We start from the raw sequence: 12,271 nt of genomic DNA, 5'->3' as shown, positions 1-12,271 counted from the left end.
TTATACAGTCTGAAAATAATCATAGGTCTCAAGTCAACCCTTCATATAAAAAACGATAGTAAAAGCGATATATAAAATGTATACGTCACCCATCACGCCCAAAAATCGTAGTACAAACAGTGTTCGCAGGAAAATAGGCTACGTAAGGAGTGTCGCGGTGACACATGCGTCGGGATAATTCTGAACTACGATCGCGACGCGATCTAGAGTCTCTGTCTATTGGTAGTTCAGAATTATAATGTTCATTCGGTAGACGCGTCACACCGCTGCGTCGCCTGCCCTCACCCTTGCGTAGCCTATTTTCCTGCGAACACTGAGTACGACCAACCAAGTAGTGATTCCACATGCGAAAATAAGTCAAGAAAAGAAGTAACATTTTTTTTTCATTTGAGGCTTTGTTTTCGAGAAAACTCTGTTAGAAGATGCGACAAGTTCGCGCGACTGATAGTATTGCGAGAAGTAGAATTGGCATGTCATGGCCAGACAAGCCACTTGATTCCTATTCAATAGTATTACTCGATATTATCAATAGTATTATTATCACTTCCCGACTTGTTGTACCACAATTTTAGATGTGATAGTTCTTGAGACTTTAGTTCTGGTGACTTGAGGCTCGCAGTTCCATTCAGTCTTGTATTAAAAAAAAAAAAAAGTGCAACGATTTGAACAGCTCGGTATACAGAGGAGGCGACGTCGGTAAAAATAAGGTTGCTGGCGGAGGGTTAAATGTCAAGCGAATGTAAAAGCAAGCACACGCGGAGTGGCGGCGTGTTCAGGAGGTGTCGAGAAGAAAACACAGTGCGTCTATTATCAATAAAGTACGTGACGACGTGGCTGAATGAAGCTACACGTGCACATACACGTGTCCGATGCACACAGGAGTGTGCGCACTAAAAAAAGGCAGAATGCCGCCAGCGAAGCACCTGTTAAGGCTGCCTTTGTTAAACGATTCTACGCGTTATGCCAACCACTTGCCTTTCGTGGGTCATTGCGGGATGCTTCGCGTTCCCGGATTAAACTCGAATGTTAAAGCACGGTGTCGAGGCGTCGGTAAAAGTGAAGCCTACGGGAACAAAGGCGGAAAATGAGAGCAAAGTTGCCGAGTGTGACGCGGTTAATGTCTCAAATAACTTTGATTTTCGTGAAGATAAATGAATGAAACGACATTGGTATTGTCCAAAATTTCTTGTCAACAAAATTTCATTACAATCTTAAATTTATGATAAAAATTAATTACAATTAAATTTTAGATTTAGAAATCTATTAGAATTAAATTTTATATTAGAAATCTATTACAATTTAAATTTTCTATTTAAATCGTATTAAAAACCTACTGTACTTCAAATTTATAATGAAAATCCAATATAATTAAATTTTGTATTTAAAGTTTATTACAATTAACTTCATCCCTATTTAAAATCAATTAAAATTTAAATTTCTATTTAAATGCTATTAAATAGCCCATTATATTTAGATATATTACAAATCTATTGCCCAAAAAAGGTCTTGAGTTTATCATGATTTTAACACTCATTCAATTCTAATTAACTTTTTGTAAAAATAGAAATCGCAGAATTCTCTTATAACAAATGCTTCAATTAACATTCGATCAGCAGAGTCCATTTGGTCCCTGAGTATAAATGTTGTTATTTCCTGGCAACTTCTTTAAATTCTTTCGTGTCTATAGAAAAACTAATGTGCCTGCGAGAAACGCCTTAAAAAATATTTTGAACAAAATTGATAAGTAAAGATTGTAAATAATCCTAAACATATTCAGTTATATCTTTGTCAAAATTGTCCACTGTTCGAGTGTTAATAAATTCCGTATCGAATAAAACATCTTAATTTCATTAATTCTACTTCTTTATATGGTTAAATATTTTATTGTTTGAATAAAAAAAAAATCAATCATATTCACAGTTTTAGTTGATGTCACCTTGTTCATATCTTAAATAGCATTAATCATAGTTACCGTAGTTATCTAGGGTTCATGCGCGAACGTAAGCGCAAACAATGAAATTTAAACTTTTACTCTTTAATAACTTCCTGATTGGGGTCGTTAAAAGCAATGCAAGCGAATTTCCTTTGTTCTCCTTTTCCGGTAAATAATAAAGAGTGTGATACCTGTAAATGCGTCACGCATTAATTACCTATTGTTACAATAAAAGTGAATCGCATTACAAGCATGCTACGATATTCGTACTTCTACGACTGAAAACATAACAAAATTAACCTTGGAATTACAATGCAATTTAATGATGTAAAAAACAAGTTAAAAAATAAGTGCAAATTCTAAGAAAATTAGGATGGTACTCAATTTGATTGCAATAATTTTGTATGTTAATACAATTTTTTTCGGTACTAAAATGCAATCTGATAATATATAGAAAACAGTACAGAAAGATAAATAAAAAATCTGAGAAGAATGGGAAGTGTGCAGAATTTATTAGTTAATAAAATTGTTATTGATATTAAAATGCAATCTTATAATGTATGAACGCAGTTAAAAAGGTGAGTAAAAAATCTTTAAAAGGAGGGAAACGTAGAATTTGCTTGTAGTGATTTTGCACGTTAATAAAATTCTTTTCGATATTACAATGCAATTTGAAGGTATAAAAACAATGTAAAAAAGATAAGTAAAAAGTCTGTGGAGAAAGATAAGTGTAAAATTTGTTTATAATAATTTTGTTTGTTAGTAAATCAACACAAATGGTGAAAATATCGCGCTGTCGTGCACATTGGGCAGAAAAGGGGCCCTTAAAATCAATAGACCTGTGTTCCTCGACGATCCGTCCCCTCTGGACGCGCTAGAAAAATGCAACTACCCTTTCGGCGAGTGCACTTCGTAGACCGCGGAGCATTCAGTATATGCAAAGTGCATGCTGGGAAATGTCGACCCTTTTTCGATTCCCCCGTTCAATGGGTCCCGGAGTTAGTCATCCCTCTACGTATCTCATTGCATTGAATCGCCGAGATCCGATTTCGATAAATTCGCGCGATCGGATATTTCAAAATCATTCAATTTTTCAATCGTTCGAACATAGAATACTTTGCCGACACAGAATTACCTTCTCATCGATACTACATTTTTGCATACGTTACTCAGGATATTGGCAACGCTGACATTCACAGAGATTCTAGCACGCATGTTCATCGAAACGGAACCCCTTATGAGCGATAACAGATTAAGTAAACACGTGCAGTGGCAAGATAAAGGAATTTCCTGAGGAAAATATTCATAAACGGTATCATTAAAAATATGTACTGTGTATTCTATATTAAAGTTGTTGATCTTTATGATCGTTGATTGTAATTTTATAGTGGTCTTATAACAAAAGGCAGGAAGTGTTATAGATATTATTTACATGATGTAAGTCTTAGGAACAGGGGGAAACGATTTAAATGATGATTACTCATGATAATGCAGGTTTCTTACTCAAAATTAATCCTTTTGTAAATTATATTCACTTTTTATCGATCCAAATTAACTCTTTCACAGATTTAATTTATACTTCTGCAAATAAAATTAACCCTTACACAGATCAAAATTGACCGTCTCTTATTCAACTTTTTTAAATTTAATAAGATTTTACATACTTATTTATAAAAAAAATAATACAACTTTCGATAGAAATAATTAATCTTCATTAATCTTCAATAAATATTTATAAAATGTCATTCAATTTTTAAATTTAATATATAATCTTATATTTCAAATAATTAATCTTCAATAGATGTATGTTTATAAAATATCATTCAGTTTTTTAATTTTGTATGAATTTTATTACAAATAATTACGAATAACTGAGTTCAATTTGCAAAAGAAAGAATTTGATTTACAAAAAGGTATATAATACCGGTATAAAAACAGTGTATTTGTACTGTATAACTATTTGTTAATACTATGTAAATGATAGGTACAAATAAATGAATGATAATATAAAAAATAAAAATAAATGTTATGCAAAATAGGTGCAAGAACGCACTACGGACCAAAAATGTACAAGGAGATTATTAAAATGTTATTTAATTCTGTCAATTATGATATACAAATATTACTTATCAAGATGTTTCTTCCTAAAATTCTTTTCTATACAGTTATTACATCATGTACAGATATCATTTAGTGACATAGTGATTGCTAGCACAACGTATAGTGCGTTATCCAGCCATTCGTTAAACAGTGCCGAGGATCGGTAGTTTGTTGATTAATCAGTTTTAAAACAGTTTTGTTAATTAATCAATGACCCGTGCGTCAGCTTGGCTGCGTTTGGTTCGTGACCTTGGAGCTTGACAATTACGAGGCGCGGATCATTCGCCAATCGGAAAGTCGTCTGCCGTCAAACAAGGAAACCGAGAACGAGGGCGGATCAAGGGTGGCAGTCAGGGAACCGCGTTCTTTTGTTTCGACTGTATCATTTTACTCGACGGAGAAAACGTTCTCGTCACGGGTCTAGTTTACGGAGAGCAGAGATATAGTAGAATCCACGTGTTCCTTTCGCTCTCTTTTTCGACTCCCTTTCGCCGTTCCACCGTCGGGACGGATCCGAACTGTGGTTCATAGTTGGTACACGAGTTAGTGTGCGAGTGCCGCGAACAATCGGTAGACCGCCACGGACATTCCGGCGTCAACAATCTTATCGCGGAAGGGTGGATTTTCTATTAAGAAGAGAATCTAATCTAATTCTCTCTTCTTCGAATCCCCAAAACAGTGAATCCCCCTAAACTTTTTTTTTCAATCGATATACGTCGTCGTGTACAAAATAATAATAGCTTATGAACTTTTCTGAAAAGGTTGTTAACAGAAAAATGGTTTATCATTCGAACTGAGAATATCAATCGCAGTATTCTTTAAAAGACTACGCGGTAAAATATGAAATATAATTGAAAATATTAAATAATAATTCTCTACTATATTACAGAGACTATATTACGCAGATATTTTCTACATGGCACAGTCGTCGCTTGATCTTTTCCGCGGCCTCGCAACGACGCCACAACATTCTGGCCTTAGCGATGTTACCGCGAAAGGGTGAATTTTCTATTAAAAGAAATGGGAAGAGATACGTACGTACGTACGTTCGTATTCGCCGGTTAAATCTTTAACAAGATTTACATATCCGATGAATGAACGAACATTGGACCAATTTGATTTCTATTGTGCAAGACTTAAACTTCTATTTCAAATTTATTTCGACGGAAATACATACATACGAATCGATTGTCGAACGAAAGTAACTGGCGAAAGTGAAAATGTCAATGCTTTCGTGAGCACATAACATACGTTCATACACTCTAGCGAGATACCCAGACATTGAATTTTCACCAAGAATTCCAGATTATTCCAGTGACCGAATAATGAGACTTTCAACTTTTTTGAATATCCACACACGCTCGACCGACTGGAAAAGCGTGCATGGTTAATGCTACACGAATTCAACAGTTCGAATGGCCCAGTTAACAATTTCAATTTCGACTGGTTCAAAAAGGCTAGACGTACGTATTTACTTCGCGAACCAATTCGAATATGAATCTATACTTAGTCTATGAATAGAAATTCTTATAAAATTGAAACCGTTACACTCATAACTAGATTGCGGATTTTATACATTTATGACAAAACCGAGTAATTCAAATACAAAAAACGATAAATACATTTAAAGAATTTGAATTTACTGTTGTATTACTTCGAACTCGATAACATAATTAGAGAAAGAAAGAAATGTTTTTGTAGCTTTTCTATCTTGCAATTAATGCAAACAATGTTTATTTTAAAAGTTTGCAGTCTACTCGTAACATCGAAGAATTTCGAAAACTTTGATCTTGCTGCCTTATCCAATTTCCTAAGTCCAATAAAAATGCATAATAACGTAATAGTGTCTCAGTGTGATAAAACGAATTTAAATACAATCGAAGGCAGTATAACAAATTGACGATGGCTTGACAGTGGTTGATGAGAACAATATTGGAATGGTAAGAAATATTTGGTGAAAATCGAAGTTCGAACGTTATTGACAGCCTTAGTAGAAAGGTGTAATTTAATAAAATATCAAATAAAGGAATAATTGATGAAATGATCGCAACATTTCGTAATATAAACAGTAAAAAGTATCGTCGAAAGATAGCCGGTAATAGAAAAATGTACTACTTCCGAACGGATTAGATAGCGAACTGACGATTGACCGCGAAGTCGTGCAGCCTCGCCTAGAGTCGTGACCGCCAACCGCAGGAGGGAAACATCAAAACAAACCAATGTTTAGTGTAATCGTAATTTTTCGAACGACGTAACATTTCTCGCTGCTTGTTTACTGTCACTGTAAATACAGGAAGTAACCGTTTCAATCTCTTCATTCCCTTCCACATTTGGCTGTCAATGCACCACCAAATAAGGAAGGGCATTCCGAACTAACGCTAAACAGTACGCAACGTGTTTCGAGCACACCACGCCGAGTGATCGGTGGGAATGGTTGAAAACAGTGCATTCATGACAGAAATTGACAGAAGGGGATAGGAAAGACGCAGAAAGAGTGAAAACTTACCGAACTCTGCGGGGAATTGGATACACTAGGAGATCGCTGCACGGTGACCAACGCCATGATAATGGCCTCCCACGTTGTCCAAATGCTGGAGATAACACTCACTACCACTATGCACACACGTACAAACGATCGTGTCCTTCGAGCCACGAAAAAACAATCATTTTTTACGCGCTTCCAACGGCATCACGCACGCGGCAGCCATGTTTGATACAGTCTAATGTAGCGACGGTTTGCGCATGCGTACAATCATGGCGTGCGCACCCCTCGATTCTGCTTATCGTACACGACGACGTCATTACCATCGGCTATTTTTTCCGATCTCAATGTTTCAATTAATATTGCGTGATTTCAAGTGTTGTGACGAATGCTTGAAAATGTAATATAACGTTAACACGAACATTCTTTCTATTCGAAAGTTGGTAGCAAAAATTATTTTAAGGCATCGAATTAAATCGTTTTACACTTTGTTCTAAAATGTTGTATTTATTTTTACAGTAGCATCAGTTGAACTTTATATATTTGCCTACAGGGGAACAATGATAAAAGTTAAGAAATATTCAGTAGACAGTAAATATATTAAATGTGAAAACAAGTGCGAATACATTTCTAATTATAAACGAAATATAAACTTTTCAAAAGTTCTTCACTTCACAAAGAAATGTGAACATGTTTATCTAATAAATCTGTCTTCTACTTCAATTAAACTGTATCGTTTCAAAATGAAGGAAACTTATACATAAAGTACTATAAAATACGCTGTTAGGTCACTGGTGCAAGTCTTTTAAAATTTATGTGACACAAAATATTTAAAATCTATCGATACTATAAAGAAAGCTAAGTGCAACGATTCGATTGTAAATCGAGAGTTTGAAATCGTTTTCGAATGTATGTGACAGTGGCATTTTTCAATATTTTCTGTATTTGATTGAGATACGTGTGCACGTGTAAAATGTTAAAAAGAAACATGTACGTGTGTATTCTTATTATTATGAATCATAATTTAACCCTTCCATTTCCAACACTGACCATAGTCGGTATCTATGCTGGAATTTGTGGATACGAATACAGATTATAATAATCGGATCTATAGTAATAAACCATGGAGACACCGACTATACGCTCAGATAGGAATACATATACACTATTACACTTTACTTTATTTAAATACTCTTTACGGCAGAAATGAAATCACCTCGAAGGAATGTGGGTTTGATTGGATATGAGGTACATATCATTTTGCTATTGGTTAAAGTGACAGTACCAACAAATCGAATTATGAACAAGCAGGGTCTCCTCTTACCCCTATGTTGTATATACCGCGTGACTTCTTTCTTTGTATATACATATATGTAGTATGGATATAGCTCCAGAAATGTGCATGCGTACATACATACATAGTATGTATATGTATATACTGTTCATCGCACGACTACTCTACCGACCCTACCTTATAATGCACGGTAATCATTCGCCGTGAATTTCTTCATAAAGCGAAACAATACTCGTGGACACGTGCGCTATTAAAAAAGGGTTTAATGTATGTATTATATTTACAAGAAATTGGTGCTCAATCTTTGTTAAATACGAAAAATGGCAAAAATTTTTACGCCGACGAATCAAATAAGATTAACCAATGTGGCTGTGGTACGAATGAAAAAGGCAGGAAAACGATTTGAGATTGCCTGTTATAGAAATAAAGTTGTTTCATGGAGAAATAAATTGTAAGTTCTTAATTATCTATTGAAACAAAAATTTGCATCGTACTATCAATCTGTCTTTCTCACATAGTCTAACCTATAAACTAGGGAACATTTTTTAACAATTTACGTATCAAGATCTTGAACTTCATTTGTGATTACTATAGCTTTACTACGTTTCAGAGAGAAAGACATTGATGAAGTTCTACAAACACACACAGTTTTTATAAATGTTTCAAAAGGGCAAGTTGCAAAAAAGGAAGACCTTATGAAAGCTTTTGGTACAGATAATCAAACTGAAATTTGTAAAGAAATTCTTACTAAAGGGGAACTACAAGTTTCAGATAAAGAAAGGCATTCTGCCCTAGATTCTATGTTTAAAGATATTGCAACGACCGTTGCTGATAAATGTGTAAATCCAGAAACCAAACGCCCATACACAGTAACAATGATAGAAAAAGCTATGAAGGATGTTCATTTTTCTGTTAAACCAAATCGAAATGCTAAACAGCAAGCTTTGGATGTTATTCCTCAATTAAAAGTTATAATGCCACTAGAACGAGCTCAAATGAGATTAAGAGTTCAAATTTCGAACAAAGAAGCAAGAAAAACAAGAGATAAAATAGTTAAGCTGGCTACAAAATTAGAAAATGAAAATTGGGATAGTGGAACATTAAATTTAATATGCCTAATTGATCCTGGCCAATACAGAGAAATAGATGAACTGGTGAGGTCTGAAACAAAGGGTTCTGGATTTCTAGAATTACTAAATTTAAAGGAAGTTATTGAAGGAGATGAAATTTTAGAATAAATTATAAATCCACTTAAATGTTGTTACTTGTTATAATTCACGACTTTCTACATGTTTAATAAATTTAATTTCTTTGTAATATTTTTCATTTTATTCAAGTATACATTTATTTACAATTATTATATTTATACACATATGAAATAGAATTCGATACAAAATATTAAATGCATGTCAAAGTAATCAATGAAGTGTACAAAAATAGTATAATTTACAATTATTTATAGGTATTAATAAGCAAATTATCTAAACGATATATGTTTCAATGTAATTAACTATCAAAATTTAATGAAATCAATAGAATGAGATTACTTTCATGGATGACTATTTTTTTAGACAACAATATTTAAGGTGATATGATATTTACAATTGAAGGCTACATCTTACTCTTACAATTTATTAAAAAAATGATGTAATGGTTACTTCATACAGAACATAATTGTTATATACAGTTTTTATATAATAGTACAACAATACAATAAGAGTAACTGACACAAGTAACTCAATTAAAAATTATTTACATCTCGCCAATATATTGAAAATATATCTGATCATAATCGTATTATTGAAAATTTCTGCATAGATATTTAATCTGTATTATTTCTCAATGAAACATTACTGTGTCAATTATGATGCTTATAATATAACATCACATTTACTTGTCATTAAGTTCTGCTCTAGGAATATATATGTTTTCTGTACGTTGATCACATTTTGCTGCAATGCGTGATGTTGTTAGCAAAAAATTTTGTAATTTATTTAAATATATTTGTGCTTCTTTATTCAATAAACCATCTTGAACCAGTGATGCAACATTTCTTTCTACACGTTTACATATTGCCTTTGCTGAATGTAGAGTAGAACAAGCTTTACCACCTCCCTATTACAAAATTTATGAGATCAAATATAAGTACATAATATTTTAACGAATCATGTTATTGCTAGAGCTATTACTTTTATAAAATTGTAATATCAATTGAAGCCATGATTTCAATTTTAAAAATCATAACACAGTGTTTTAAATGCGTATATGCTCAAGTAAAATGCAATGCAATCCTCTTTCTTTAAATTATTGAATTTCTTGTCAAACTATTGAATCCACCAACAACATGATTTGTTAAAAAATTAATATAATTAACTTTAATTAATGTAAATGTAAAAATATTTTGTTATTACCGGAATGATATAGGTTTCTTGAGGTGGCAATTGATTGGCATATTCCGATATCCATTCTTCCAAATCGCTAATATGTTTACTTTCAAAGGATTTGCTTTCACCAGGCATCGATTTTGATATAGCATGGCTTAAATCAAATAAAATCATTTGCACCCTTTTCAATTTATCAACGTATGGATGCTCAACTTTTCCATCACTTGCAAATTCTCGTGCTAGTCCTATTTGTGCCAATAACTCTTCAGTTGAAACAAGTGCATTGAATGTTACATCATTTTTTACATTTAAATCGACATCTGCACTTATTGCCCGTGTATCATCATCTTGTGAGGAAATATCCTTTCTTGTTAGTTTGGATGTAGAACTGCTACTGTAAATTAGTAGTCGAAGATTAATTTTATTTAGAAACCATAAACTATATACTTCTATAAATTATCATCAATTATATCACAGTAAATTAAGTATTTATTATTAAATTGTAAATAAAACAATATTACATTAATGGAATTTCAGCTTTTTAAAACATAACATAATATTTTTTGAAGTTACTTAGTATTTATATGCACAAGTATTGGTATTGTTTCTAAGACAAATCAAAGAATGTCTATAAAGAATTAGGAGATTCTTTCACATTATTAATTTGTTAACCATAAATACACGTACATATTTTATAATATATTTAACATCTTGTATTAGTTACATCATACGTTTTATTACTTCACTATATTAGCCTCAACTACGAGAAATAAATTATACATATTCTATTTTACTCTTTATATTGCTTTCATACCAAAATGATTTTAGTCAAAAGAAATTATGAATTCTACAGTAATACTCACAAGTTATAAAATCAATTATTATTATTATTATCAACTATTTTGTCGCTGCAAAGAAAAGAAAAAATGTATAACAAATAAAGTAATTTGAAAAACTGTCAGAAAATTTTTTATTTCTCCTAGAAATTAAAATATTTTACAAGTCTTTATTGTAAACCACTAAATTACAGTAATACCTACATATGCCGTTTAAAGATGAATTATGGGATGTTGTGTGATATAATGTGGGTATTATGTAAAATAAACAGTTTAAAAGGAAATGAAGAAATACCGGTAAATTAAAATAAATAATAAGCTATAGAACAGCTTCAAATGCTAACGAATACTTGACATTTAAATTTCAGTAAAAATATTAAGGTCGATATGACAAACATTATTGTAACAACGATATTTTATGTGTTAAGATTAATTTTACCGATGAGTGTTACGGGAAACATAAAATGAAGTTTAGGTTATATCAATCTCACCATATACCTATTTCGTAAAGACACCTGCATTCCAACTTTGTATATTAAAAGTGGTTTTCTCCATACACTTCTGACTACTTCCATTTTGTGACAAGTGCGATGTAATTATGCCGATTCACTTCTTCTAAATATTCAATTTTTATCGTAGCAAAAGTTACAATTTACAATCTCTAAGAAGTTTTAAGATCATGCTGCTAGTAGCCTGGTAGCAGCCTACTATGCAATACATGCGCACTATCACACACTATTGTATTTGTTTCAATCTTGATCAACTGAATACATATAGAGAAATAAAATTTCTAGATATATAAAGTGATTTTTCACTTTAAAAAATAAAAGGTTATTAAAAGATAATCATAAATTTAAAAAATTAACTTTGGAAAACAAAAAATAAGTTAATATATATATATATATATATATATTTGCATGTTTGCAATTTGTTTTTATAAAAGTTTTCATATATAGAGAGATATAGATTATACAACACAAACTAAACAAGCATTGTATACACTATCTTTGAATAACATTTAGTACATTAAATACTTATATTAATATTTTATTTATACTTATATCAATACTAATTTATATTTTATAATTCATTTATTTTATCAATTTTGATCAATTAGTAAATTAAAAATATTGAACATCCTCTAAAAACAGTTGTTTATATCAATCCCAAATCAACTTTCGTATCCATGTCATAATATGAAATTATATTATAATATATTATGTGATCTTTTATATTAATTCA

The 12,271-nt window shown here is 31.9% G+C and overlaps 3 protein-coding genes across 10 annotated transcripts in view; 1 reads left to right on the top strand and 2 right to left on the bottom strand.

The window, feature by feature from the left end:
* ssh (Protein phosphatase Slingshot) overlaps nt 1-6,760 on the bottom strand; it is a 176,091-nt gene extending 169,331 nt beyond the window's left edge. For all 7 annotated transcript variants that reach the window (XM_033469994.2, XM_076524764.1, XM_076524768.1 and 4 more), the window contains exon 1: nt 6,540-6,760. In XM_033469994.2, coding sequence (XP_033325885.2) covers nt 6,540-6,596 — 57 coding nt within the window. In that variant the 5' untranslated portion in view covers nt 6,597-6,760. The remainder of the gene's footprint in view (nt 1-6,539) is intronic.
* A 1,155-nt stretch (nt 6,761-7,915) lies between these two features.
* Nucleotides 7,916-9,852, top strand: Sbds (SBDS ribosome maturation factor). Its single transcript, XM_076524771.1, has 2 exons — nt 7,916-8,260; nt 8,420-9,852. The coding sequence occupies exons 1-2, from the start codon at nt 8,130-8,132 to the stop codon at nt 9,045-9,047; spliced, it is 759 nt and encodes a 252-aa protein (XP_076380886.1). The 5' UTR covers nt 7,916-8,129; the 3' UTR covers nt 9,048-9,852.
* LOC117219961 (corrinoid adenosyltransferase MMAB) lies at nt 9,422-11,767 on the bottom strand. Of its 2 annotated transcripts, none has more exons than XM_076524773.1 (3): nt 11,528-11,767; nt 10,221-10,584; nt 9,422-9,924 (listed from the first exon to the last, which is right to left on the bottom strand). In XM_076524773.1, exons 1-3 carry the CDS (start codon nt 11,602-11,604, stop codon nt 9,700-9,702), a joined length of 666 nt encoding a protein of 221 aa, XP_076380888.1. In that variant the 5' UTR covers nt 11,605-11,767; the 3' UTR covers nt 9,422-9,699. The 2 variants fall into 2 exon arrangements, with proteins under 2 accessions (XP_076380888.1, XP_076380887.1); XM_076524772.1 differs by having other exon boundaries at nt 10,221-10,587; nt 11,528-11,764.
* Nucleotides 11,768-12,271: the final 504 nt, after the last annotated feature.

The sequence above is a fragment of the Megalopta genalis genome, chromosome 10 (assembly GCF_051020955.1).
Source record: "Megalopta genalis isolate 19385.01 chromosome 10, iyMegGena1_principal, whole genome shotgun sequence".
NCBI lineage: Eukaryota > Metazoa > Arthropoda > Insecta > Hymenoptera > Halictidae > Megalopta > Megalopta genalis.
Note: the sequence above shows the minus strand (reverse complement) of the source record. Positions and strands in the feature narration are given on the sequence as shown.

Bases quoted from the DNA above. Each gene is read 5' to 3' on its own strand.
- LOC117219961 (XM_076524772.1), bottom strand. From the start codon at position 11,604: ATGGAAGTAGTCAGAAGTGTATGGAGAAAACCACTTTTAATATACAAA. The intron at 10,588-11,527 runs GTATATGGTGAG...ACTAATTTACAG, and splicing joins CAGGTGTCTTTACGAAATAG to TAGCAGTTCTACATCCAAAC. The intron at 9,925-10,220 runs GTAATAACAAAA...ATTTTGTAATAG, and splicing joins AAGAAACCTATATCATTCCG to GGAGGTGGTAAAGCTTGTTC.
- Sbds (XM_076524771.1), top strand. From the start codon at position 8,130: ATGGCAAAAATTTTTACGCCGACGAATCAAATAAGATTAACCAATGTG. The intron at 8,261-8,419 runs GTAAGTTCTTAA...ACTACGTTTCAG, and splicing joins GTTTCATGGAGAAATAAATT to AGAGAAAGACATTGATGAAG.